Source organism: Talpa occidentalis, unplaced genomic scaffold, assembly GCF_014898055.3.
Source record: "Talpa occidentalis isolate TD23 unplaced genomic scaffold, MPIMG_talOcc4v2.1 talOcc4.8, whole genome shotgun sequence".
Classification (NCBI taxonomy): domain Eukaryota; kingdom Metazoa; phylum Chordata; class Mammalia; order Eulipotyphla; family Talpidae; genus Talpa; species Talpa occidentalis.
In genome coordinates, this window is record NW_023605194.1 from 40,619,217 (window position 1) to 40,645,267 (window position 26,051).

The 26,051-nt window shown below is 37.0% G+C and overlaps 1 protein-coding gene across 8 annotated transcripts in view; it reads right to left on the minus strand.

Moving 5' to 3' along the window:
• Positions 1–26,051, minus strand: part of KAT6B (lysine acetyltransferase 6B) — a 177,028-nt gene that overhangs the window by 66,648 nt on the left and 84,329 nt on the right. For all 8 annotated transcript variants that reach the window (XM_054690181.1, XM_037495587.2, XM_037495584.2 and 5 more), the window contains one exon: positions 59–167. In XM_054690181.1, coding sequence (XP_054546156.1) covers positions 59–167 — 109 coding nt within the window. The remainder of the gene's footprint in view (positions 1–58; positions 168–26,051) is intronic.

Here is a 26,051-nt window from a genome sequence, read left to right on the forward strand (position 1 = left end):
ATAGCATGTAACTATAATGGAGAGTCACTGCATACATATACAAAAAAATCCAACTCACCACTACTGCCACAATCTGCACAAGAGAGGAGTTCTTCTGGTTTCTTTTCACGATTTGATTCTTTAGTTCCCAAACAGAAGCTACATATTGGAATGGGATCGGCACGGGGCTATGACAAAATTAAAATTAAAAAAAAAAAATACTGTTAGTTTTCCATTTAAAACAATACATTAAAATCAAAAGGTTCTTATATATTTCTTCAACAAAAAAAACTCCTTTAAGTAAGATATTCAAACCATTTTCTGCAAATAAATTTTTTCTTAATTTGATACTAAATTTTACCTGAATAATGTATTTAATTGTAAAGTAGAAGACCAAAGAGTAATTTTTATTAAACCAATGAAACCTTAAGACCTTTATATAACCTTTCTAAAATGAACATTATTAAAGATTCATTAGTATTATATTTTTCATTAGTATTATAGTCTATGAGTATAGTATATGTTAATATTCATTACTAGTGTAATCTATGAATATTATCTCATTAGATCAGACTGTTTAAACTTCAAATGTTTTAGTGCAGGTTACCAGTATCTTTCTATTAAATATTTGACATAAAATATTGTGTTTTTATGTGACAAAATAATAGAGTTGAAACTAAGCAAGAACATTTTTAAAAGTCTATAGAGACTTTTGAGATGAAAAGGCCATTAACTAGGTTCTTTGTAGCAACAAGGTCTTCAAAAGTAAACCACAACATGCCACATAACAGAGATAAACCCTAAATCTCTGATATTCCCACTTTAATAAAAGAAACAACAAAACATTTGTCTAACCCGCTAGCACCCTTTGATTCTCACTAAGGAAATTGCTTTTAACAATGTATAAATCTGCATACATTTTAGTGTCTCCATTGTGATTTATGACTACCAGCTTTGCTAGTATTCCCAGTCATATGAATAGTTGGCTGTGCTTACAGATCTGGTCACGTTATTTTGAACAGTCAAAACTATATGAAAACTAAAATTTTATTGCATATTCCAAGCATTCACACATGTTGTCTGCTAGCTTTCTGAATGTAACTATAATGTATTTATATATGAATCTCATGAATTAAAAATTCAGGGCAAGAAAACTTAGCAGAATCACAAATGTTTTTCTAATGTAAATTAAAAACAAGATTTTGCAGCTCTAAATATACACTTCTAAATATACATCAGCAAAGAATAAACCTCATTTGTTCAGTTACTCTATCCCAAATGTGCCTAACACATTGCCTGATATACAGTATGCACTCAAAATATATCTGCTAGCTGAATAGATGAAAGAAACATATGCTAGTTAAAAAACCCCATACTTCATCTAATATTTCAAATGGTTATAATGATTTCAACAAATGCCTAGTTCACTGTGACATGTCATCAAAAAAAACCAGAATTCATCTTATGACCAAGCATTTACAAAATTGTTCAATATAACTTCTAATTTCATCTTACAACATGAGCATTCATTATCTTGCCTTATTTTCAGTTTAATTTGTTCTTTTAATATGTACAGGCTTTCTGAGGTAGCTATTCAAATGTATTTTTGTAGCCCCAGTTAAAAGCAGAATATAAAGCATCCTGCATTAGAAAAACGAAGGGGGAAAAAAAAAAAAAAAAGACAAGCTACAACAAATTGGTCACTGACTCCAGCCACAATTTTTTAAATGCCAGATAATCAGCACTGCATAATTATAGATCCATAGTTATTACTTGCAACTGCTCAACTGCAGTACCTTGGGAACACTTTTGTTCCTTTAAATAGCAATTAAAAGAACAATCTGGTTTTAAAGTGACACCATTCCCCTGATAGATACTAGCTAAAACCCAGTCTTTGTACTAATGGGATCCCTGCTTTCATTTGATATAACAATGCTCAAGCCATTGCTGCCATCCTTGCCGTGATAAATAATTTACAAAATGTCACCTATCATTCATGCAATGAAACAAATCCAAATCTGCACTCCCATTTTTCTTTCCCAGATGAATTTTGAGCTGTAGAAAGACATGGCCATCAGCCAGCATTCATGCTCATTTTTCGTTTTTAACTAAAGGTAACACAAAGGACAAAGGTTGCTAGTAGTTCATGGCCAGAAAGACTAATGTCCCACACTCTGTCCAATAATAGAAAGCATAGATGCTATCACTTCACGCTACATTCAAGTGAACCCCACCATGCTGATATATGCTCACAACCATTTATTTTAGGGATAACTATCTCACAATACTCTATAAAACCACTGCATTATACAGAAACGTCTGCCCTGCTGAATTATTGATAATTCAAAGCACTTTTTGCTAACCTCAGTACAGCCGAGTCTAATTAACTTTAAAAAATTGTCACTTGTATGAAATGAAACTTTTACAGTAATGCATGTAAATGGGTCACAGAATTATTATGATTCACTATTCTCAATCAGACTACATATAAATTGTTTGAAAATATAATCCCTGGTAATAGATTAAAATGGACTGCAGTCAGAAAGAGGTCTGAATAAATGGCAATTCAACTCTACACAAGTCTACAACAGACAAATCATACCTAAGCAGTCTGAAAAAGGAACCAGTATCTGTCAATTCTTAATTCCTTTCTTTGAAATTTCACAAAGGCATGTAACCTGTTGATCACATTTTCTTATCAATATGCTTGAAATTTCAAATTAACCTCAAGAATTAACACCCATGGATAGGTTTAACTCTGCAAACTGTACAAGAAACACCTACTTCTTATCTCCCATGTAATGGTCCTGGGGTAGCTGCTAGGCTATAGATCACTCATACACTATCTATTTAATCATCTTCAAAATCATGCCAGAATGTAGATTATTATGTTCATTTTAGGGGAGAAATCAAGGATCTGAAAATGTAGGTAACTTTTCTAAAGCTGTACATGTTCAACTGTGAAGCTGGTATTGAAATACAAGTCTTTCCCTACAACTGATCCCTTATTTTGTTTGGAGCTTGATTCAGATATCCCACACCATTCTGGAATTACATTCCACCGGCACCATTCTGGATTCTCTATGTCTTGCTTTATTTTTCTGCAAGTACTTGTCACTATATGATATGTTATGTATCATTTGTCTATTTTGCTTCACTTACTAAACTATAAAAGCTCCATCATGGGGGCAGAGACTTTGTCTGCGGCTGCAGCTCCAGACTCAGAGTACATTTGTTGAATAAATAAATGAATACCCTTTCACAGGTTAAGTATTGGTTCCTCTAGTTCAACAGCATCAAAAATAATGACTACTGTTATTTATTTTAATGTCTATTCTTAATGACTATAAAGTGAGGGTAAAGCAACCATCAACGAATGACAAAGTGGGTTCCATCACTGATCTGAAGTCTTTTTTTTTTTAACTCTGACAATTTATAATGAATGATTTAAATATAATTGCACTTCCCTGAGTGTAATCTGACAAACCAGAACCAAAATTTAAAAATCAGTTAGGAGGAAAATTGTCTCACCATTTCCATGAGTATTAACTATTATGGCTCAATCAGTAATAGTTACTATCGTTATATGTAAGATAAACTTGGGGCCATGGCCTGTTGTCAATACCTAATTGTGAACCTGCTTCCTTATATTCATCTCAAGAAAGAAGAAACTGACAATAAAATCAAGGGGATAAACACAATGCAGTGAGAGTAACTAAATTATAACATGGGCCTGAATCTGTTTAATCTATTTTAAAAGGAAAATATTTTGAACTTTGGTATTTTGTTATTAGTAATTAGTTGTTTTCCACAAACTGTACAACTGAGAGTGCTAGGACAACAGAGATTGAAAATGGTCTGTGTGGTTTTCAGGGTAACATACTTTCCCCCTCCTTTTTTTTTTTTGCCACTTCAGCACTCGACTTGACACCTACCTAATAAAGAACTAGTCTTCATTTCTTACCACTTAACCCACTTATTCAACTGATGTCTGTCTGAACATATCAAGCCCACTCCTAATTAGGATATAGAGCATGCATACTCAGGACTTTCCTTTACAGCAATCTGCCTAAGATGTGGTCTTTGGAAATAGACTAACTTGAAAAGTAGAGGCTTCCTGTGATGACCGAAATCATCTCATTTTTTAAGAGCACTATCTTGTTCCCATTGACATGTGTTATAACTGTGGTCAGTACAGCATTCCTCAGCAGGAAGGTCTGGTGCCCTCATAGCAACACCACAGGGGCACAACAGAACTCTGTTTATGACATGTCTATCACCATTTTCTCTATACACATGTGCCCTTTTGTTTTATTCTAAGGCTATTCTTGCAATTTTATCATGAGTTTTGACATGGACATCTGAATAGACACTTTAGTAATTTCTTCCAGAAGATAATTGGAGATATACTTATTATAAGACTTTTCACAGGCATCAATTTTACCATAATTTTACCCTCTCCATATAGATTTTTATTGTATCACCTCCCCTGCTCATTATACTTCTCTGTGGGTAATTGGTTCTGTGAGGGAGCACTACATCATCCCCACTGGCTCTGGATTGAGTTTCTGTATTACTCTGGGCAAAAGGATTTATTATTGCTAATGTATGGAGATCTTGAGAATGACTGCTATATTTTACCCCCTTGTCACAGTGAAGAGCGTTCTCTGTATTTTAAGAATGACAACAAGTAAATTAAATCTAATAAAATAAAAATATTTAAAAAATCACTACATATATACATAAATATGTCACATCTTTTTTTTTTCCCCCTGTAAAGAATCACTTAGGAACAAAAACAGTATCAATGACCACACACTGGGAAATCCCCACAATCAAAGGCTGAGTCAGAAGTAAAAAATAATAAAAGCTTAGCCACAAAGGAGTAAGAAGAGAAGGGAAGAAGACTTTCTAGGAAATCAGCCACAACAGTCATCAATTGTGTGGAGCTAATTGAAATGCTCACATTGTATCCTGAAGTCTAGAACTTTTTCTAATTAGGCAGGTGTGCCATTTATAAGAGTGCTGATTAAGGAAAGTGATTCCATTGGAAGAAAACAAATCTAATCCTGTACACAACATTTAACAATAGCAATTTTGTTTGTTCTTCATCATCATCACCACCTCCTTCTTTTTTTGAGGGGGACAAGAAGCCTACAAACTTGGGAGGATGTAGAAACAAAACAAGGCCTTCCCCAGGATCTTTAGCTTCTAATCTGAACAGGGACTTTGGTTGTCATGATTTCATCTAAATGTCTCTCCTTGCCCCATTAGAAACTACAAGTAGGGGGCCTCGCCAGTGGCGCTGCGGTTGAGTGCTGGGTTACGAAGCTGCCCGCAGCCTCGGCAGCTCTGGTTCAATCCCCGGCTGCCGGGCAAGGGTCCCACATGGTGCACAGACCTCTCCTGCCGCCCGCTGCTCCACCCAGCAGTGTACTTCGTCCGTCTGCCTGTTCTGCTCCCTGCTCTGGCTCTGGCGAATCCTCTCGCCCTCCCACGCTTATGACTGTACCCAGTGCTTATATAAATAAATAAATCTTTAAAAAAAAAAAAAGAAAGAAAGAAACTACAAGTAAATATTTCTTAAGAGGGATCAAAATATGGTTCAACATTAACACATGGCTATAGGAAGTCTGTTTAGGATTTAGAAGCTTTTCTTTTCAGCAAGCATGTCAATATTTGCAATATGACATAAACCCTACTCCAGATTTAAAAAAATGAAATTTTAGGGACCTCCCTGGTGGCGCAAGGGGTTAAGGCACAACCTAAGAAGCTGTCTGCAGCCTCTGCAGCATGAGTTTGATCCTGGAACAGGGAGCTACCCACATGGTACAGCAGACCTCTCCTGACTTGCCCACTGCTCCCCTCAGCAGTGTACTTCAGTTATTCTGCCTGTTCTGTTCCCCACTCTGTCTCTGGTGAATCCTCTCACCCTCCCCACACACCTCTGGACTGTACCCCAGGTTCTTGTATGCATAAATAAATAAATCTTATTAAAAAATTAAATTTTAAAATAAATTCCTACTCAAGCATCACAAATCTTTAATGGTTCTTTTTTTTTAATACTATCTTTAAGAGTAGTTTCAGGTTCACAGCAAGTTTGGGAAGTAGCAAAGATTTCTCTCTCATATGCTCTCTGCTCCCTATATGCATAGTCTCCCCAATTATTAACATCCCCCAACAATGATAAATTTGTTAAACTGATGAACCTACTGACATCAGTTTTGCCCAGAACCCAGAGTTTACACTAAGGTTCTCACTTGGTGTACGTTCTATGGATCTGGACAAATTTATGACATGTATACATCATTATTTTATAGAATCATACTAAGTAGTTTCACTACCCCCAAAATTACTCAAGCTCCATCTTCTCACCCTTCCTCCCCTCTAACCTGTGGTCATCACTGATCTTTATTACTGTATTCATAGTTTTGTCTTTTCCAGAATGTCACAGAGTTGCAATCATACAGCCTGCTTCTGCTGTTGCCCTAAGGTATCTGTTTAAATCTAGATGCGGTGCCTACAGTCTCATCTAGGCACAATACCAATTCCACCAAAAGAAACCAGCATTAATAACTCAGGAGACACAAGGAAGTAATTAGATAGAAACAAAGAAGGGGGGAGGGGAGAAACAGAGAAGTAGAATGAAGAGATGAGACCCAAGGAAGTGGATAATAACCAACTAGAAAAGTCACATGTTAGTTATTATTTCGATAATATTATCATCATTAGCAACACCACCCTCAACAATGTCCCATATTCACAGAGAGCAACTGAAATGCTATTTGCTATTCAATAAGTTACTAATATTTACTCAGCACCCAAGTAGGCCAAACAGAATATAACTGCTACTCTAAGCGCTTATCCTCAGAGAACCAATAAAAGTACTGTAATTCCATTACCACACTTAATTCTCAATTGCCCTGTGGGGACATAAACCATCTGGTATACAGAATTTCTATGCCCCTGACTTTTCTGCTTTTGTTTTCTTCACTTTCAAATTACCTCTGACCCTTACAGTTACAGTAGTCGTAAGCAGTAGCAAAAGAGGATAGTTGGATATTTACCATCTAAATTTCAAGAAATCTGACTTTGTTTTCTCAACTTAGCCCTAAACTCCTTTATGGTGGAGGCCAGGCACTATCCTTACATTAATGTTATCTCAAGATACTCTGCTCTGTGGTGGTCTAGTATCACAGCAGACTGTGTGGGAACAGCACAAAACATAAGCCTCTCCAGTTACAGTAAGGCCAGGGAAGGAATGCCACATGTGATCTATTATCCATACAGAGCAAAGTTCCTAGAACTTTAAAAGTCCATGGAATGCTACTAAAGGATATACAGAAGGTAGAAGCACTTAATTTTTGTGAAATTAAGAATTCTTTGCATATTTTAAGTCAAGACTTACTTAGCATATTACTTTGAGATCTTTGAAGGAGACTCCGGTTTGTTTTATCTTAATTACCACATATAATGAGCCATACAAATTGAAGATGTTTGATAAATATTTGTTGAATGCATAAATGTAGCATTATTTCTCATACTTAGTATTTTGCTGTCATTTTCTAAATTACATTCTTACTTTAGTTTATAAAGGTAAATAAATAACAACAAAATAGCACATGGTTATGGGAGGAAAAAAACACTTTAAATATTTTCCCATTAAGAACCTTCACATTTGGGCCTCCCCGGTGGCGCAGCGGTTGAGCGGTGGGCTGCAAAGCTGCCCACAGCCTCTGCAGCGCCGGTTCAATTCCCGGCTGCTGGGCGAGGGTCCCACATGGCGTGACAGACCTCTCCTGCCGCCTGCTGCTCTCCTCAGCAGTGTACTTCGTCAGTCTGCCTGTTCTGCTCTCCGATCTGGCTCTGGTGAATTCTCTCACCCTCCCGCGCTTCTGACTGTACCCAATGCTTGTATAAATAAATAAAATAAATATATATATATATATAAAAAAGAACCTTCACATTTACCAACTTACATTTTTTAAATTGTAAAGTTCAGTATTAATAAGTACATTTACATTGTTGCACAACTAAGCTGTTGCACAACTAGTCTGCAAATAATAAAAACATACAGTTTAAAAGTTTTGAATAAATGTATACACCCATGTATCCCATACCTCTATGGAGATAAAGAACACTCCATAACCCCAGATGGTTCTCTCCTGTCCCTTCCCAATCAATCCCTTCCTACTCTCCATCCCAAACAACCACTATTCTGATTTCTACCACCACAGGTTGGTATGGTCAGTTCTAGAACATTGTATAAATGGAAACAGACTCTAAATTCTTGTGTAGGGCTTGCTTCATTCACTGCATTGTCATATTATGTATTCTTATTGTTGCATTTATAAGCAATTAATTTCTTACTACTGCCTAGTAATATTTTATTGTTAAATGCATCAAAATGAGTTTATTGTTTCAATAGTTGAAAAGCATTTAAGTAGTTTTTAGCTCAGGACTAAAATGAATAAAACTTCTATGAATATTCTAACAAAAGTATTTTTGTGAATATCTTTTCATTTCTTTGAATAAATACCTAGAGGTGGAACTATTTGTAAGGTGGGTATATCTTTAACTTTATTAGAAAGCCCTAGGTAGAATGATCAAGAAAAATATTACTTTTCAATATCAGGTAGTAATAAATATATATATATATACACACACACACAGAGAGAGAGAGAGAGAGAGGTGTACAGAGAAAGAGATTGATTGATTCCAGGATCATTTGTTGAGATTTTCTTTTTGTTTAAGAAAGAAAACTCAGTTTTCTTTTTCAAAATTTGTTCCACTGCATTGCCATACAAATTTTTAATCAGTTTGCCAATTTCTGGAGAAAACCATGTTGGGATCTTTATTGGGATTGTGTTAGTATATACATCATTTTGGGGAGTGTTGACTTTTTAATATTATGCATTCTTCCAATCCATGAGCATGGACATACCTTCATGTATTTAGGTCTTCAGGGTACAAATTTCTTCCATATTTTGCTAAAGTTAGCACCATATTTTCATACAGATTTATGCTATTATACATGATAGTTCAATTTCTTAATGCTCATTGTTTCTATACAGAAATATAACTGGGTTTTGCATATTCACCTTGAATTCTTGCTAAGTTCATTTATTTCAGTAGATTTCTGAAAGATTCCTTAGGATTTTTTGTATAAGATGATCATGTTCTCTAAATGAGAGACAGTGTTAGTTCTTTCCATTCTGTATGCCTTCTTTCTTTTCTCTGCTTTATTACACTGAGTAGGAACTCCAGTACAATGCTGAATAGAAACAATGAAAGGGGGATTATTATCTTAATCCTGACTTGAGAAGTATTTAATCCTTCACCATTAATAATGATGTTAGCTATGATTTTTCCTTCTTTTTAGTTGCTTTTTATCAGGTTGACCAAGTCCTTTCTATTTCCAGTTTGCTGAGAGATATCATGGGATTTTCAGTTTTTCCAATTAAATCTGAGATGATTATATGTTGTTTTCATTTTAGAATATTGACCCAAACTTGCATTTCTGGGTAAATCCCACTCTGGAAAGCTCTCATATTATTCTTTCAGGTTACTGGATTTGATTTGCTAATATTTTTGAAAGATTTTTGTGTTTATGGGGCCTCCCTGATGGCAATAAGGGGTTAAGTCTCAGCTCTATGAAGCTATCCGCAGCCACAGCAGCATGAGTTTGATACCTGACCAGGGAGCTAACCCAACCGGCACAGCAGACCTCTAGACCTCTCTTGTCTCGCCTGCTGCTCCCCTCAGTAGTGTAGTTCAGTAGATCCACCTTTTCTGCTCCCCATCTATCTCTGGTGAATCATCTCACACACTGTACCTCCGGCCTGTACCCCGGTTTTTGTATGCATAAATAAAATACATCTTTTAAAAAAAGATTTTTGTGTTTTATGTTTGTGAGGAATATTGTTTTATAATTTCCCTTTTTTTTTGGTAATTTTTGGTTAGTTTTCTCAGTAATTTTATTTATTTATGATTTTATTTATTTTTATGTAGAAGAACTGGGGTGCAGGCTAGCGGTGTGGGGGTGGGGAGGGGTTGAGAGGATTCACCAGAGACAGTGGGAGCAGAACAGGCAGATCTACTAAGTTACACTACTGAGAGGAGCAGCAGAAGAGACAGGAGAAGTCTGCTATGCCATGTAGGTTAGCTCCCTGGCCGGGACTGAACTCATGAGGGCAACAGCATGATAGCCCAGAGACTTTAACCCCTGGGCCACCAGGAAGGCCCACCCTTATTATTCTTTTCATGTCTTCTGTGATACCCCTCCCCCATTCCTTGCAATTCATGTGTTCTTCCTTTTATTAGACCAATCTCCACTAGAGATTTCTGAATTTTATCAATGTTTTCAAAGAGCCACCATTTCACTTCCCATATTTACTGTCTACTGAACTTGCTAAAATTTTTTTTTAAATGTTGATTCTAATGGTATCTATCAGAAACTTGATTTGTTATCATCTCCATCATTATTATTCTAACACAACAAAAGTCTGTGATTATTCAGAGTGACACTCCTTTTTTTCTTGAATATAGAACGGAGGGCCCACCCAAACTACTCTTGCTGCTATATCCACAGCACTCCTGGGAGGTTGGGGTAAAATCTGGTACATTAGAAGAGTAATCTACCAAGAATTATTCTCTAGACAGTGGTTCTTAAGAGTGTCAACATCAGAATCACCTGTGTAGCTAAGCCACACCTATGGATTTTGCCTTAATGGGTCAGGAGTTGATTAAGGCATCTTAATATTTTTTACAATTCAAGGGAATTCTGATGGTACCCTAAGTTAAAAATCATAGCTCTGAATGATTAGGACATCAGGTAGTTTATGCACAGGAGAGCCTAAGGGATGGGAGAGGATATACAGAGCAATGACTGAGAATCCACTGTCTACTCATAATGAATTTATGGACATGAACATACTTTAAAAGTAAAAAAACAAAACAAACTAAATGAGTGTTATGTTAAGCTCTTCAATATAAGGGTTATTTTGTGGATTATAAATTGGTTTAAAAAAATTCACATAGTACAAAGACACAATAGAAAATAAGTCTTCCTCCTATGTCTAACCCTTGGACGCTCCAACCTCCCCTCCAAAAGTTCACTGAGATGTTCCCATTGACAGACTGCATAGATACAAACATGTAACATCTCAAAAAGAAAAAGCTTGAAATATTGTAACTCAGTTTGATTCTTATCATTATTGAAATTGTTAACACCCTTGTTTCTACAAAAATGTACATATGTGCATTTTTCATGTACAAATATACCTATAGGATAAACTTCTAGGTGTGAGATTGCTAGGTGGGACAGAGTATGGACATTTTTAATTACAAGAGGTTGTGCCACTATATATTTTTAACATTTTTTCCTTGTTAATAATGGAAGGTTATACCATATTTCAACTTAAAGTTGTTTTCCAATCAACTTTTAAAAAACAGGTTCAAAGATCATATTTGAAGGGAAAAAAGTGTAATTTCTCTTATCCCCTAGTTTGTGATAATACAAACAAAACTGTGCCTCTACAATTATCCATAACTCAGCTAATCAATGACCAGTGTTCTCATATATCCTCACAACAATTATATGGGAGGATACAAAACTCCACAAAAGTAAAGGCATTAGCTAAAGAACAGAGAGAATAAAAACAAAAACAAAAACAAAAACAAAACTCTTCTCCCCCATCCAATGATCTTCAACCTTAGCACATTACAAATATCTTCTTCATGCCAAAGTTGATTAAAGCAACATTATAACAGAATTGCACTCTGTCATATGTGTTTAAGAAAATAGGGGTGTGGGGCCTCCCTGGTGGCCTCAGAGTTAAGTTTCAGCGCTGTCACCGAAGGGGCCCGAGTTTGATATCTGACCTGGAAGTTAACCCACATATGGCACAGCAAACCTCTCCTGTCTGGCCAGCTGTTCCCCTTAACAGTGTATTTCAGTTAATCTTCCTGTTCTACTCCCCATTCTATCTCTGGTGAATCTTCTTGCCCCACCACCCCACCCCTCTAGCCTATACCCCAGTTCTTCTATGCAAAAATAAGTGAGAGAGAGAGAGAGAGAAAGAGAGAAAGAGAAAGAAAGAGAGAGAAAGAGAAAGAAAGAGAGAGAAAGAGAGAAAAGAAAGAAAAGAAAGAAAAGAAAGAAAAGAAAGAAAAGAAAGAAAGAAAGAAAGAAAGAAAGAAAGAAAGAAAGAAAGAAAGAAAAAGAAAGAAAGAAAGAAAGAAAGAAAGAAAAAAGGGGTGTGCAAGAATTTTTGAAACCATCAGTTAAAAGGAAACTAGAAGTGGGGCCTCCCTCTTGGCGCAAGGGGTTAAGTACCACACTATGAAGCAATTAGCAGCCTCTGCAGCATGAGTTCTATCCCTGGCCTGCCAGGGAGCAACCCACATAGCACAGCAGACCTCTCCTGTCTTGCCAGCTGCTCCCCTCAGCAGTGCATTTCAGTACATCTGCCTGTTCTGTTCCCCACTCTGACTCTGGTGAATCTTCTCACCCCCCTGCATCTCTGGCCTGTACCCCAACTCCTGTATGCATAAATAAATAAATCTTTAAAAAAAAGAAAAAGAAAGTGAAAGTTTGACAGATGACTGGAACTTACAAGGTTGCAGAAATTTACTACCAGTCCATAACATTTCAAGACTCCTTTTCATCTTCAGTGTTACAACAAAGAATAATCTAAAATCACTGAGCACAGAGTATAATATTAGCATTATCAGGTCTGATTTCTCTTCTTCCTTCCCTCTGCTTTCCATCATCCTGTCTTTCCAATAATTGCCTTACTCATATGATACTGCTGGTAGTCATCTCTAAAATTACTCAGATGATTTGGGGGATACTAGATGAGGGAAGATCATCTTGGAAATTATGCAGTCTGGGGCTTCTCGAAATTTAGTATATGAACAAACAGCTGAGATCTTGTTACAGTGCAGATTCAGATTCAGTAGTTCAGGGATAGGGTCAGAAATTCTGCCTTTCTGTCAAGGTGATCTGTTGCTCACACTACTGAGTAATAAAAACACACATACTTTCAAAAAGTTAACACCCAAATTACTCATCTTCAACTTTGGGATATCTTTTACCATCTCAGTATGAGGATTCACCAAAGGGTAAAACCTTGGAATTAATGCCCTGCAGGAGGAGCTATTATAAAAGTAATAGTAGCAGTTGGTGGTGTAGCAGTTGTAGTAGCTAGGAGTAGTAGCAGCAATAACAGCAGTAATTGGCAGCAGCAAACATTTGAAGAACACTTATTAATGAACAGATATCCAGGTAAGCACACGATGAGTAATTAAAATGCCCAAAGGTAAGTACTATTATCTCTACATTACCATTGAGAAACCTGAAGTTAACTTTCCCAAGACAGGGAAAGGTAGAAGAACCAAGGCAGTATCCTGTCTCCAGTTATCAAGTTCACCATCACTGTGTGTTAATAATGGATGTCATCATTATTCAAGTTGACACATAGAAGGTTTAAGGTCTTATTTTCTAGCTCCTATAAATTCCAGCTAAGATAAATAAAAAGATCATTTTGACTGATCAGTTTAGATCAAGGTCAGGAAGAATTTAAAACTACAAACTACAAATAAAACTACAATTGACACTAGAATTGACCCATGCATAATCATGAGTAGATATGGATTCAGAGGCCATACAAATAATATTGGTAATATTGTCTTAAACCTTGTTTCATTTGTTAACTATGATAAAGAGGAACAGCTTACTTTTTCAGTTATCCTGAGACTAACTTTGGTTACAATATGAATTCCAGCACATTTGGCTTTGAAGTTACATTTTACGCTTTTTAGAGATCAAGCAAAACATACAGTTTTCAACCAAAAAGCCCTGTAGAGTAACCCGATATGAGCAGGGGCACTTCAGCTCACTGCCAAATAAAAAGCATGATCGCCTTATTCCACACACACAAATACCACTCTAGGATAGCCCAATTAATCATGAATATAACTTTTCAGACATTACATAATTTCACATAGACTTGCTTCTAAAGTCTGCCAAAGAAAACAGCAATTTGTATCACTAGGAATAAATCTATACTTGAAAAGAAATGAAAGCCACAAACATGAAACAGTGTAACTCTGCTCACCTCTGGAATTAATAAAACAATCTGAGATGATATAAGCTGTAAAAATACATAAATAAGTGAAACTAGGGAAATCCAAGTAATCTTTATACTTAGAAGAATAGCAGCACCTTTACAATACGATTAATGACATTAAAATATAGGTAATAAAAGCATATGCATACTACAGAAACTGCCGGATTCTCTAATTAAAAAAACACTATTATTATTAAATCACTTGTATTTTTGAAAAAGATTCTAGTTTTCTATCCAAAATTATTTCTATTTTCTAAATAAATATTTTACCAATATAGCCTTCATAAATTTGGAATAAGTGATTAATTTGTAAAAAGCAATCCACCAATACTGAGTCAACATTTTCCAAATATAAATAATCATCAGTCTCATTAGTATTCTACTTAGAAAATATACCCATCAGCCCAGGAATACTTTTAGCCCTGTTTATAAAATGCCTAAACATAATATTAAAAAGCAACAAAACTAAGAAAGCAATTATAATTAATCACATTCATGCTAAATGGCTTTACTGATAAAGATCAGACTTTAAAGGGGATATACACAAATCCAGCACAGATTATCTGCACATGAACAGTCCCTTTCTATAGTCTTTTTTAAAAAGGGCATTCTCCTTCACATTATCTTTTAGAAAATTAATTTATCTTTTATTTACTAAATTTGAAGAGACTAGCATCTACTTTTGAAACTTTTCTAGAGACTTTATCATTATTATGCAAAGGCATGTAAGTGCCCATACCTACATACGGGGTTCTGGTGCTTTTACACAAAGACCAAACCACTCATGTCAGATCTTCAGTAGTTGCACATAAACAATTGGTTACAGCGCTCACCCATCTTTTGTTTAAAAGCTTACTCACCAGCCAAAACTGTTCAACTTTATATGTTTTGCATTTAACAGCATATTTTCAATTTCTAAAAAAGAAATTGTATTACAACTTGGAGTACTTTTCCAAACTATGCAAGGATAAATGTAGATGTGTGTGCACACAAATGAATAAATGTATGTGTTTAACTCAGTGCATGTTAATAATAATTAATAATAACAGCTAATATTTACTACATGCTTATTATGTGTCAGGTACTCTGTGAATTGCTTAAATTATTTGGGCAATCTCAGATAGTTGCTATTATTGTTCCAGAAGGAAACTGTGACAGACAAAGGTTAAATAAATGGACCTGAAGGAGCAGAGCTACAAGTAGCAGAGTTCAGAGTCCAAGTTAGGTGACTGGCCTCAAACCCTATGTGAGTCTCTAAATTAGAAACAGTAACCACAACAGGGATGAGAGCTACTGTTTTACATATAAATCAAGGGTAAGGGTCAGTATGGAAGTGGGAAGCAAAGGCTGAGTTTATAATGGAATGGACAGAGGAGGAAGCTATGGGAGATCTATTATTGTCAGAGTAAATGAAGAAGAGATCATTAGAAATTTGCTCCTTAATTCAAAATGACTTTTATGAAAGATGGGATTTTTAGGAGTTATTTAGAACAGAAAACAATAGCTTTTTAGGAAAAGAATCTAAGAAAATGTTAGTGCTTCGGAGATGGCTCAAAAGGCTCAAGTAAATGAGCTTATAAGGAAGGTACTACCTAGAGGAATCTAAAACAAATTGAGACAGAGGCTGGGGACCTAAGCAGTAGATGAGGGAAATGATGCTTGGAAGGAACCGCTAGAGTAGAGGCAAAAGGAAATTAGGAAGGACTTGAAGATTTAAGGAAGGGGTTGGTATGTTTAGGAAGCCCACATAGCAGGAGGTAACAGCATTCTGGGAGCCTGGAAAAGAAGGCAGGGAGAGGAGAAGGACAGGCCTAGAAACTAGTGGATTTCACAAAGTCTGCTGGTATTCTGGACAAGTCTGCGTGATGAGAGGAAAAAGTCAGAAATTGCCCTAAAGCCAATAAAGACTTCAGAAAAAATTGCCAGCTCAGAAAACTTCCCAGTGACTCTGCCAAGTACAGCAAATCACTTAGCAATTACTGGCTATGATCACAACAGAAATTGTAGACATTTTTAAACTCTTACACTGTGAAGAACTGTGTCTCAAAGCCCTTGAAATTTTTATTAATATTTGGATGTGCTCTGAGCAAAGTTCTCGCCCCGTGTCACCAGAATAAAGATAATTTTCCAAAGAAAATTATTATATTGTCTCCTCCATTAAACCAGAGCTATCCTCAGCTATGAGATACATATGAATAATTCATATCACCTGGAATGGTTAACATATGAGCACACTGTTCCAAAGATATAGGTAATTTCTTAACATTTCAGATCACATAAATTCCTAACAGTTCTTTTCATTTAGCTAAAGGGATAAAATACAAACATTTATGGGGAAAACAACTTTAGTAGTCTATTGATTGAGCTTTAGGAGTATTTCACAACTGAGTCCTTTTTAACAGCATACAACTAGGGGCATATGTCTAATCAATACTGAACATCTACCTTGCAGTTGGGGCTCATGAATTAATCAACATCTATTCAAACTCAAACCATCAGGCAAAAAATCAAAGTGACCTACATCTCTGAACACTGCAGAACCATCCTAACAATGTTACTGTCTACAATAATGACAATAAACTCAAACCCTAACCTCAAGCACCAAAACTAGTGTCTCTGCTCGAGTTTTTCATTTCTAGGTTATCTCTTTCTCTTCAAGCAACTAATAGCAGGAATCAAGGTGGTCACGCCCAACATTTCCTATACTGTTTTATTAGTGACATCATGTAACATTACAACCCAATAGCTGAGAAAGGGCAGGGGATAACCCCAAGGCTCACAGCAAAATTAGGGTGTGGGGAATTTGGATCTCTCCACTGGATTTAATGGTCTATTGTTAGGCCAAGTAACCTGTTTCGCAATCAGCTCATGAAACAATAGAGGGGAAAAATGGTGTGTAAGCAGAAAGTCTTTCCTTGTGAGCTACAAATTATATAAAGAAGGTTTTCTTTCTAATTATGGTCATATAATTACAGACACTTTAAGGAGAAGAGTCTGTTTGTTCTCTCTGGTGTGAGCAACTCACTGATTTAGGCTCTCTTGAAGCCAGCAGCCAAATGGCAGTGGCACAGATCCAGGAGTTTGTGGAGGAGAACAGATGGACAGCTATCCTAAAAAAGAGCTCCCTCATGTCGCCCAGCAATGAGATGTGAAAATTTGATAAATATACCATCCTCATTCAGGTGTTACATATAAGAAATGAAAGGGTTCACAACATAAGTAGATACTTTTCTTACTGGGTAGCAGACAATACCATACTTAGTCTCCCATTCTGTTTGTTTTCTAACGAGGCCTTCCCAAGATTCCATATTTAACATAAATCTACTTCATTGAAGGATTATATTGTAGTTTTCCATTTAGTTTGGTTAGGGGAAAATTCTTATTTTATCTAAGTTTTCAGAACTTGTTATAGAAAGTCTTGAAAGGTTGTTGACATACAATGCAGCGTAATGGAATTAAGCAAATAAAATTTGGAATTAGGCTCCTTGGGTTTGATTTCTAGCACTATCATTTTCCTAGTTGTGTGACCTTAATGAAATATTTGACCCCTCTTTTAATTTCCATATCTGTAAAATGGAAATAGCCATAGTTGTATGAATTCCATGAAATCACATATATAAGTGCCAAACACTGTACAGCACACAGTAACTGCTCAAAAGATATTAGCAACAATGAGTCACAAGAGCACAGTCTCTCTATCCCCCGTGCTGCAGAAGTTTCAAAGAATGGACATATGAGGGCCTCCCCTGGTGGCGCAGCGGTTGAGTGCTGGGCTACGAAGCTCCCCGCAGCCTCTGCAGCACCGGTTAGATCCCCGGCCACCGGCGAGGGTCCCACATGGAGTGATAGACCTCTCCTGCTGCGCCCGCTGCTCCCCTCAGCAGTGTATTTCGTCGTTCTGCCTGTTCTATTTCCCGCTCTGGCTCTGGTGAATTCTCTCACCCTCCCGCGCTTCTAACTGTACCCAGTGCTTGTATAAATTAAAAAAAAAAAAAAAAAGAATGGACATATGACCCATGCCTTTAAGGGTTTATAGGTTACATGAGGAAGGAATATATATGTATACAATTGAAGACACCCATGCTTTTGGACAACATAATCTCACAAACATGTATGTGTCTTGCTTTCTTCAAAAATAGTATAGGTAAATCACATTCTAAGAAGAATTACCCTATTTTCTTTTACAAATTCATATGGCTAAAGAACTGTTTGCATACTTACATACGGAGTTGATATTAAAATTCAGTTTTTGTTTAACTGTGTTTGTTTTCAAATCTGCTTATGTCAGTTATGCCTGTTACTATAATTAATTAAATACTGTTATATAACATCCAATAAACGATGTGAACAAAAAGAGTTGTAGTCTCTATGGACCCTCAGGTTGAATATTTTTTTTTTTAAAGATTTGACTAACAGTGAAAAATAATGAATAAGATATGGAAAAAGGTACCACCTAGAAGAATCCTGCATTCAGATTGCCTCACAAATGGCTTAAGGGAAATGGGGACTAGAAACCATTGAGAAGAAAGATGGGAAACTCCAAACAATGCTCAAAGAAAAGTTTGGAGCCCTCATCAACCAATCGGGAAATAAAACACACACACATACACACACACACACACACACGCGCGCGCGCGCGCGCGCGCTTTCTCTCTCACTCCATACTTCCGGTCAATCATTTTGATTTTCCAAGTAATTTTTATCACACTATCTTCAAAAGCTCTTAATACTAATGAAATCAAATTGACCATACAATTATTTTTTAATTTTTTTCATACAATCTTTTTTTTTTTTTTTTTTAAGGATTTATTTAGTTATACAAGCACTGGGTATAGTCAGAAGCACAGGAGGGTGAGAGAATTCACCAGAGCCAGACTAGGGAACAGAACAAGCACACTGACGAAATACACTGCTGAGGGATGCTGAGGAGAGCAGCGGGCACTGCAGGGGAGGTCTGTGCACCATGTGGGAGCATCGCCAGCAGCCGGGAATCGAACTGGAGCTGCAGAGGCTGCGGGCCTCTTCGCAGCCCAGCGCTCAACCACTGTGCCACCAGGGGAGGCCTCATACAATCATTTTTTAAAGAAAATCACTCACACACACAAAACCTGTACTTGCATACAGGTGGGAAAAAATATCTATTCAAACACATTAAATTTTTTAGATCTCTACTCACTATGTCTTATTTTAGCTAAGTCGACATGAGTCAAAGCAACAGGAAAATCAAACACAAACTTTGTTAAATATTTTGCCTACAAAACTCCAACTGGGGGCCTCCCCGGTGGTGCAGCGGTTGAGCGCTGGGTTGCGAAGCCGCCCGCGGCCTCTGCGGCGCTGGTTCGATCCCCGGCTGCTCCCTGGCCCCCGGAGGAGGGTCCCACATGGCGCGCAGACCTCTCCCGCCGCCCACTGCTCCCCTCAGCAGTGTACTTCTGTCCTTCTGCCTGCTCTGCTCCCCGCTCTGGCTCTGGTGAATTCTCTCACCCTCCTGTGCTTCTGACTGTACCCAGTGCATGTATAAACAAAACAAACAAACAAATAAATAAATAAAACATGCCTCTATAAAAAAAAAAAACTCCAACTGAATACTGAATTTAAATATATATTTGCATCATGCAACCTTAATAATTTTCATTTTTATAATGCAAACTAAGTGCTTTTTATCTAACACAAAAGAAGTCTAAATAGATATTAAATATTTTCAAAGTATCTTAAAACACCAAGGGATAAACACTGAAAGAATAATCTACCTGTGAAATGTGAAAAGCAATTTTTAAATAATATAATTTGTTATTGACTGATTTTTAAGGCCTAAACAATATTTCTATAAAGAATGATGGACAACACCCTACTCGAGGGCCTCCCCAGTGGCGCAGCGGTTGAGTGCTGGGTTGCGAAGCTGCCCGCAGCCTCTGCAGCGCTGGTTCGATCCCCGGCTGCTCCCCGGCCACCGGCCACCGGAGGAGGGTCCCACATGGCGCGCAGACCTCTCCTGCCACCCGCTGCTCCCCTCAGCAGTGTACTTCGGTCCTTTTGCCTGCTCTGCTCCCCACTCTGGCTCTGGTGAATTCTCTCACCCTCCCGAGCTTCTGACTGTACCCAGTGCTTGTATAAAGAAAACAAACAAACAAATAAATAAATAAAACATGCCTATATTAAAAAAAAAAAAAAAAAAACAAAAAAACACCCTACTCGAGCTTACTATTTTTAAGTGGCTTAAAGCACAAGTAAGAACTAAACCTAGGATGTAGTCAAAAGAATTATTTTACTTAGTGTGAATTATCTTGAATATAAACTTACTATTTATAGCTATCTTAAACCAGCAGTCCAAGTAGGAGCCCTATAAATTTTCCTATTAATTACCCACAGCAGTATATTAATCATAATTGCAAACAACTTGCCCAATTGATACCTCCTTCGTTATTTTAACATGACCGTTTCACAAATAATTAGACTATGAAACCACTAAATAGGGATTGTATCTTGGACTATGTCCTATACAAAATGATGAATGCACTGGTGGCACTCAGTCAATGTATGACTAATGATAATGCTGCCATTCGTTTATTTTTCAAATACTTTATGTTCACTGAAAAATATTTATCACAGGATTTTACTGTATGCAAGAGTATTTGTAACACAGGGTAGAAACAGAATGTTTTCAAAACAGAGCGCCTGGAAACATTAGCCAGAACTCAGGCGGCCAGTATTTTGGGATTTTTTTGGCAGGCACATAAAATAGATCAGACATTCTGGTTAGAAATCTAAGTTTCTCAGCAAAAAAAACTAATTTCATTCAAGATAAATGATTTCTTTCTAATTCCATTATGAGGAATGGTAGAAATCAGCAAGAAACTATGAAAGACATATGAGATGTAGAAGATGTGACCCAAACACCCCTAGTAGTAGTACGGAGCATTTCCCATTACAGGGAACCAAAATTTTTGCAGAGATTTTATGTGATTATAATCGCTAAACAAATCCTGACAACAGTGAGAATGCAGCTTGGACTATTACAGCCTGAACATTACTAAGTTCTACCACAGAACAAAAAAGAAAATCTTTAGCAAGTGGAAACAAAAGTTCTGGGCTAAAAAGCTCAACTCACTATTTTGCACTTACCAAAGTTATGTTAGGAGGCAATGTTCCAGCGTTATTACTTTACCGTTGTTTAAAAACTAAAAAATGTGTATACACTGGCCAGGTCAGAGTGCAATAAATGTTTTTGACTTAATGTCTTAAATTTTCAAGGAAAGGACTATGAAATCTTTAAAGTTTTAACAGATATATATGAAACCTAAGGACTTCATTCCCCAAAAAGGTGAGTCTATATGTCAATGACATAAATGAGCTAAGAATTTTTTGATACAAAATAAAAAGCAGACTCTCCACTAGCAAGTAAATCAGTGATTCACATTGTTTGTTTTTTTAAAGATTTATTTTATAATTTATACAAGAACTGGGTTACAGGTCAGAGGCACGGGCGGGTGAGAGAATTCACCAGAGACAGAGCGGGGAGCAGAATAGGCAGACGGACCAAGAACACTGCTGAGGGGAGCAGTGGGCGAGGCAGGAGAGGTCTGCCGCACCATGTGGGTTTCTCCCTGGCCAGTGGGGAATCAAACCCACGCTGCAGAAGCTGTACACAGCTTCATAGCGTGGCGCTCATCCTGCTGCACCACCAGGGAGGCCCTGATTCACATTGTTATTCCTGATACCAGAACAGAAAGTACAACAAATATGTCTTCTGTAGTAGTGAATTTTACTGAATAATATTTATTTTCCATCTCTCTTCTCTCCTGCACTCATAGCACTTAAAATTGAAATAATAGCTATTACCCTTGATTATTCTCCCAAATATCTAGCATTCTCTTTCATAATCATAAATATTATCCATTCAATCACACTACTACTTTCTTGAAATAGGGTCTTACACTTTTTATATCCTCATGTCCTAGTATACCATCAGAATACAATAGGCTTTAAAAAAATTACTTATCAAGTAAGTGACAATTTAACCAGGGAAAGAGAAAGAAAACTCCTGTATCTGACACAAATAGTAGATACTTGCTTTATTAAAATATCCTGGTTCGTAAGAGTAAGATTAACACTTTCACAAATTTTGAGCCAAGTAAAAAAATTGGTACTTTAATTATACAAAACACTATATACTTTTTCTTAAGTTTTGCATTATATATCCTAGCACCATTACCATTGAAATAGAGAACTGACAGTTAAAAGAAATTTCCAAATAATAAAATGCAGGTACACATTTCTTTTTTCCTGGAGCACTCTTACTTGATGAATTCAGATATATGACTCATGCTCTGGCTTAGCTTTCAAAGGCCTATGGAGGGCCTCCCTGGTGGCACAGGGGTTAAAGACTACTATCAAGCTATTGCCATCCACTGCAGCATGAGTTCGATCCCCAGCCAGGGAACAACCCACATGGCACAACAGACCTCTCCTGTCTCGCCCACTGCTCCCCTCAGCAGTGTATTTCAGTCGATCTGACTGTTCTGCTCCCCAACTTTGTCTCTGGTGAATCCTCTCACCTCCTGCACCTCTGGCCTGCACCCCAGTTCTTGTATGTATAAATAAATAAATCTCAAAAAAAAAAAAAAGCCTGTGGCATCTTCCCTCATAAATTTAAGGCAGTTCAGAGGATCTCCTCTATCTATAAAACACTGGAAAACAGCACAAGACTACTTGGTCTGCATATTACCTAAGCTTGAGAGCACAGGGTCTTAGGGCAAAGGTCCCTGTGGAAATTGCCGGTTTCCTGACAGCACTGCAGTGAGCAGGAAAAGCACCATCCACTCCAAGTGAAAAAGACACCTGAGAAAGGGTTCTGGGCTAGGAAGATAAGCTACTGAGAGACATCTCAGAGACCCCTGAAAAGTCCCTTTGCCTCCAAATTCACTGGTGCATTCAATCCCATCACTACTTGCTAAAATTCTTAATTACAAAGTATTTTAAGTTATTTGTGTTTCTTTTTCTTTTTATTTTTTTTTTAAATATTTATTTATTTGTTTGTTTGTTTGTTTGTTTATTTATACAAGCACTGGGTACAGTCAGAAGCGCGGGGAAGGCGAGAGAATTCACCAGAGCCAGAGCGGGGAGCAGAGCAGGCAGAAGGACCGAAGTACACTGCTGAGGGGAGCAGCGGGCGGCAGGAGAGGTCTGCGCGCCATGTGGGACCCTCCTCTGGTGGCCGCGGAGCAGCCGGGGCTTGAACCAACGCTGCAGAGGCTGCGGGCAGCTTCGCAACCCAGCACTCAACCGCTGCGCCACAGGGGAGGCCCTGTGTTTCTTTTTAAAGGAGATTTTCAATTTCCCTTACAAGTTTGTCAGAGGCACCCAAAAAAAAAAAAAAAAAAAAGTTTCTTACAACAGGCTCCAGTTGGTCAAGTAGAGGTGCCTCCTGCTAAACCGCTGGCTCCGTACTTCAGGTTTCCTGAATCATTCAGGCTCTCCTGAGAGGTTTCTTTATGCCACAGAAACAGTGAGGCTCACTCCATAGCAATCTGCTCTAGGCAGTCTCTTGCCAGTCGACAGATATGACTCCTAATTCATTAAGTCTGTACTACTGGGGTGGGAAGTGGGGGTTGAAATGATATACACAAAGCTGAAAGGGGCCTTGTCAAGCACCTATATTGGGTCAACACACTAATTGCTACAGAACTGTTTATTACCTAAATGTCTAGGTCAAACATAGAACACTGGTGTTATCAGTAAGATTTTAAAATTATATTTCTGGAATGCATATTCTAAGTAACAACAGTAATATAGTAACAATGTTGATTACAATGACTCCACTGCTTTACAATTACTGAGTATGCTTAGCTCTTACTTTAATACTACATATGATCTTCACAACTCTATGTGAGAAGAGGAAGACTGACATCCCAAAATGAAGGAATGTGACACAGAGCTGATTTGATTAGAGGTCACTCCTTCCAGGGAGGGCCAGAACAGAGGTCTCTAGTGTATACATAAACAAATACATTCATTCATTAAACAAACCTCTCTCTGGTGCCTCCATGCAAAACAGTAGGCCAAGATCTAGGATTGCACAGATTAATACAACATGGCTCTTGTCCTAAAGAGAGGTGAGATGACATGGAAGGAATAAGGTGGCTTTAAGGCTGGGTCTTTAAGGCTAGGTGGGCACTGCAAGATGAAGAAGACTAGAACATGTACAACATATGCAGAGGTATAGACCCAAAAAGGACCTGGTTTAGGTTACTAAAAATATGGATCTATATTATACAAGTACTTTACATTTTCTCTGATAGACAATATAGATACAATGGTGTCTTTAAAAAAAAAATCCATTTTTTGACTAAAATGCTATGTCTATTCAATTTCAAAATAAAATTTATTAATTCTTTACTGAGTGTTCACAATATACATATTCGGTATTTATCCAGTCAGTTACACACTCAAAGTGTCCTGCACCTATAGTCATGTTAATTGCATGGTTATCTGTGTAAATATTTGTTCACTGGCTTCCCTGATCTTTAACTCAGTCATGACTACATATTCCATTTGGTATGAACTACATCTGCTCAGCTTTTAGCTCTATCTTCAATACACATGTAAATCTGTGTCCAAAACATAATTATCACTGAATATATTCTTTCAATGAATGAATGAATGTTTATCAGGCACTGTATTATAAAATGATCCACAGTCTAGAAGAATAAAATGACACCTAAAAATTAATAACAGTATTATATAATGAATGTCATAAAAGTTACTGTTAAAGAACTTTTAAAGCACAGACAAAATAAATAATCCACTTCAGATATTCTACTTTACATGACCTGGGGTAGAAGGTTTCCACCTCTTAATAATTTTCTTTTGTAACAAATACTCATCCAACAGAACCTATGTTATTCTGTGAAATAAATTTAAGAAAAAAAGTGATTCAATTTCCAGGTATCGTTTTCACAAAATGCTTTATACTTTGCCACCCACTGTGATTATCCGTTTCTTTGTGAGGATTAGGAAAATGAAATTTTATTACAAAGAAAGGTTGGGGTAAAACTATTTCTAGACTGACTCAGGAAGTCCTCTTCATTGAAATTTTCATGGACTGGGGGAATAGGAGGGGACAGACTGGGGGAAATTAAGGTAGATTGGGTATGGAATAGTTATCCCACAGTAAAAAGTGGGTTTTACATTTTGGTTTGGATATAGAAGCTAAAGAGCTCCTATAGCATCCTACACATTTCAATATTAGACCTTTAGCTTTCAGGTGTTAGAAAATAGTTTATACTCCAAAGGCTCAATTAAAACAAAGTTGAAAAAAATAATTCAGTAGTGCAACTGACAGATTTCATCATTGAGAAGTGGAAAGCACTTAGCTAGCTCAGAGATGAGAGAGAGAAGAGTGGGTCTCTAGGATGGAAGGCACAAGAGCCAGCTCTCTTCTTCTTCTTCTTCTTCTTTTTGGCAAAAGGAGGAATGTCCAATCACCACAAAGAAAGCAAATCACAGAATTCTAATTTCACAAAGTTAATCAATTTCATGGTTAAGAAGTGATGTTTCATTTTTCATTTTTAAAACCCCACCATGAGAATTAAGTAGTCAAGATGCAACTGAGATACATATTTCCATGGATAATGTCCTTTTCTTTCAAAGTTAAGACTTCTAATATTCACTTGGCTTGCAACATGCTTTTCAGTTGTTCCTAGTCTTTGAATCTTTGCTTTAACATGAGCTTTCATTTGGATACACCACTTCCACTGATGTTTGTAAGAACGGCTTACTATCAACCTCTAACCCAATTAGTCACCTAATTGGCAGAATACATTGCCATTTGGAAGTCACCAGCTTATAAAGGAAGTTTTGAAAAAAAAAACCTAAGCAAAATGAGATCTATTATGCCTACTTTATTTAGACTTAAAAAAAAGAGAGAAAATTCCAGGAAAT